This window comes from Euphorbia lathyris, chromosome 9 (assembly GCF_963576675.1).
Source record: "Euphorbia lathyris chromosome 9, ddEupLath1.1, whole genome shotgun sequence".
In the NCBI taxonomy this organism is placed as follows: Eukaryota; Viridiplantae; Streptophyta; class Magnoliopsida; order Malpighiales; family Euphorbiaceae; genus Euphorbia; species Euphorbia lathyris.
In genome coordinates, this window is record NC_088918.1 from 32,747,686 (window position 1) to 32,750,283 (window position 2,598).

The window sequence follows — 2,598 nt, forward strand, 5'->3', positions numbered from 1 at the left end:
AATTATCCCAAAAAAATATTAACAAATTCATGTGTTTAAAACAAGAACATGGGATCAAAATATAGAGATTGTTATTCCACTTTTTCAATATACATGAAAATGAACATAATTATCCCAATATCTATAGCTATAGCTCTACGTAGATGCTCATCTTTTTAAGTTGAGTCTTCTGTGCATCAGCAGCATCCATAAGAATTTGAAGATCTGCTTCAGGAATTTGTTGGCCAATTCTTTTGCTAGTAACCATCACGTTTTATGCCTTGGTTTCAGTGTCTCCCTCCCCTCCCCGACTTGTTCTTCTTGTTGGCGTTCAATAACCAAGGATGTTGGAGCACTTCCTGAGGTGAAAGTCTTTGTTTGGGATCAGGGTTAAGCATTTTCTTCACCAAGTCCTTGGCATGATGAGAAACTTTAGGCCAAGGATAGGTCCTGAAATCAATGACAGAACGAGTAATCGCCTTTGCTAGCCGTCGATCGGTTTCTGCCCAGAAAGGTGGAACACCACAAAGTAAAATGTAAAGGATAACTCCAGCACTCCACACATCAACTTCTGGGCCGTAATTCCCTTTAAGAATCTCTGGAGCCATATAATAAGGGCTTCCTACAATCTCTTTAAATCGCTGGCCAGGTTTAAAGAAGACTGATAATCCAAAATCAATGGCTTTTAATGGGGCTGTTTCCTTGTTATTTCCAAACAAGAAATTCTCTGGTTTGAGATCACGATGCATCACTCCATGTTTATGGCACATCTCAACAACTTCCATAACAGCCCTCATAACACCAGCAGCAGCTGCCCTTTCACTGTAATGTCCACGGGCAACAATCCTGTCGAATAGCTCCCCACCTTTACATAATTCCATCACAATGTACACAGAACTATCATCCTCATAAGTGTCCTTCAAACTCACAATATTTGGATGATCAGGCAAATGCTTCATTATCTCAACCTCCCTTCTCACATCCTCAATATCCTCATAAGTTCTTAGCTTTTCCTTAGATATACATTTACATGCAAACTTATCACCATTGTTTATATCAGTACATAAATATGTAACCCCATTTCCATAAGCTTCTTCCCTTTGCCTTTCTTCTCACATGATGTATGTGGGATTATACAACAATTTCCCATGATCAAAATTTCAGTTGAAATTCTGAATAAGAGTAGAGTGGGAGAAGAATTTGAAACCCAAAAGTGTGAAGGAGGAAGAAAAGAGAGAAAGCCAAAAAACACAAAGAATGACAGAATGTCTGTGAATTCAACAACAAAGAACCCTTAAATACCAAGTTTTTGTAAGGTCGAGTCAAGTCAAATGTCATTTGAATTTGAAATATTTGAGACCCATGTATCAATGCCTTTAATTTAGTTTATTTCATTAATCTTTGAAATTGTTTAGCGTTACAAATTTGATAATTGTTGACCGCTTATAAACCACTCCAAAATCAATTCATCACTTTATATATATATATTGACTAATGCAACTAATAATTATTTTTTACCAAAATAATAGATATTGTACCATATTTGATTAATTATTTAATTAATATAGATAGTTGCCAAAAATAGTAATTAGCTATTCTAAAATATATCATATTGTCAAATTATTACTAATAGTTATGTCTAGCTTTTACTTTAATCGTTTCATCAATTCTGCTATTACATATTGGTTCTGGTTGATAGTTGTAGCACAACATATTAGTTTAGGAACTGCCAAGAATTTTCTTTATCTAGGCTAGGCTTTGTATTCTTTAGTGGTTTCTAGAAGTTATTTCAAAGCTCAAACAAATTAAATCCATAATCTTTATCTACTAGAAGAATTGCATAATTTCCTTTAAGTAAAAGAAAAAGAAGGATTATTAGAGTGGTTGGCTCAAACTCTGCATATTCACTTTAAATCCATGTTCAGAATTGGAAATTATATTTACATTAGATAAGCTAGTGGAAGCTTCCTCGACTAGTCATTTTACATCACTAGCAGAAGCAATTAATCATAATTTTACCTAACACTAATAATTAAACAACCAATGGTAAATGGCATAAACAGCAATAAGTAAACCAAATGGACCTTAAGTAAATTAGAGGCAGAAAGATGTTTATCGATTTCAACAATTTGATGATAGTCAGTTTATTTATAAATCATTTACGTGATTAGAACAACCACTCAATTGGAAGAACACCCAATATCAATCCACACAAGTAAACTAATTTAAATTATCAAATGACAAAAAAAAAAAAAAATTCACAATTTAAATTATAATTATACGCACAAACTAAAAAGAAAAAGATTGTGTGGTGTGTACAGACTAAAGTTGGAATGAATATTGCTCGCTTCAATTTCTCTCATGGAACTCATTCCTATCGTCAACAAACCCTTGATAATCTTAAGACTGCTATGAATAATACTAACATTCTATTTCACTTAAAGTTTTGTCTTGTGTCAATGAAAATGGATTGGTTCATTGCTGCTGTGAAAATTATGCAATTCTTAGTGAGGAAAAGAATGTTAAAACATCCTTTAAAAACAACGATGGATCCTGGAGACGATGAGGGGTTTGAGCACCCACTGATCCCCACCCCTATTAATTTTTTAATTTGTTACT

The 2,598-nt window shown here is 33.6% G+C and overlaps 1 protein-coding gene across 1 annotated transcript; it reads right to left on the reverse strand.

Annotated features, from left to right (window-relative positions):
• Window positions 1-266: 266 nt before the first annotated feature.
• On the reverse strand, window positions 267-1,317 carry LOC136207327 (calcium-dependent protein kinase 32-like). Its single transcript, XM_065998603.1, has 2 exons — window positions 1,272-1,317; window positions 267-1,087 (listed from the first exon to the last, which is right to left on the reverse strand). Exons 1-2 carry the CDS (start codon window positions 1,315-1,317, stop codon window positions 267-269), a joined length of 867 nt encoding a protein of 288 aa, XP_065854675.1.
• Window positions 1,318-2,598: the final 1,281 nt, after the last annotated feature.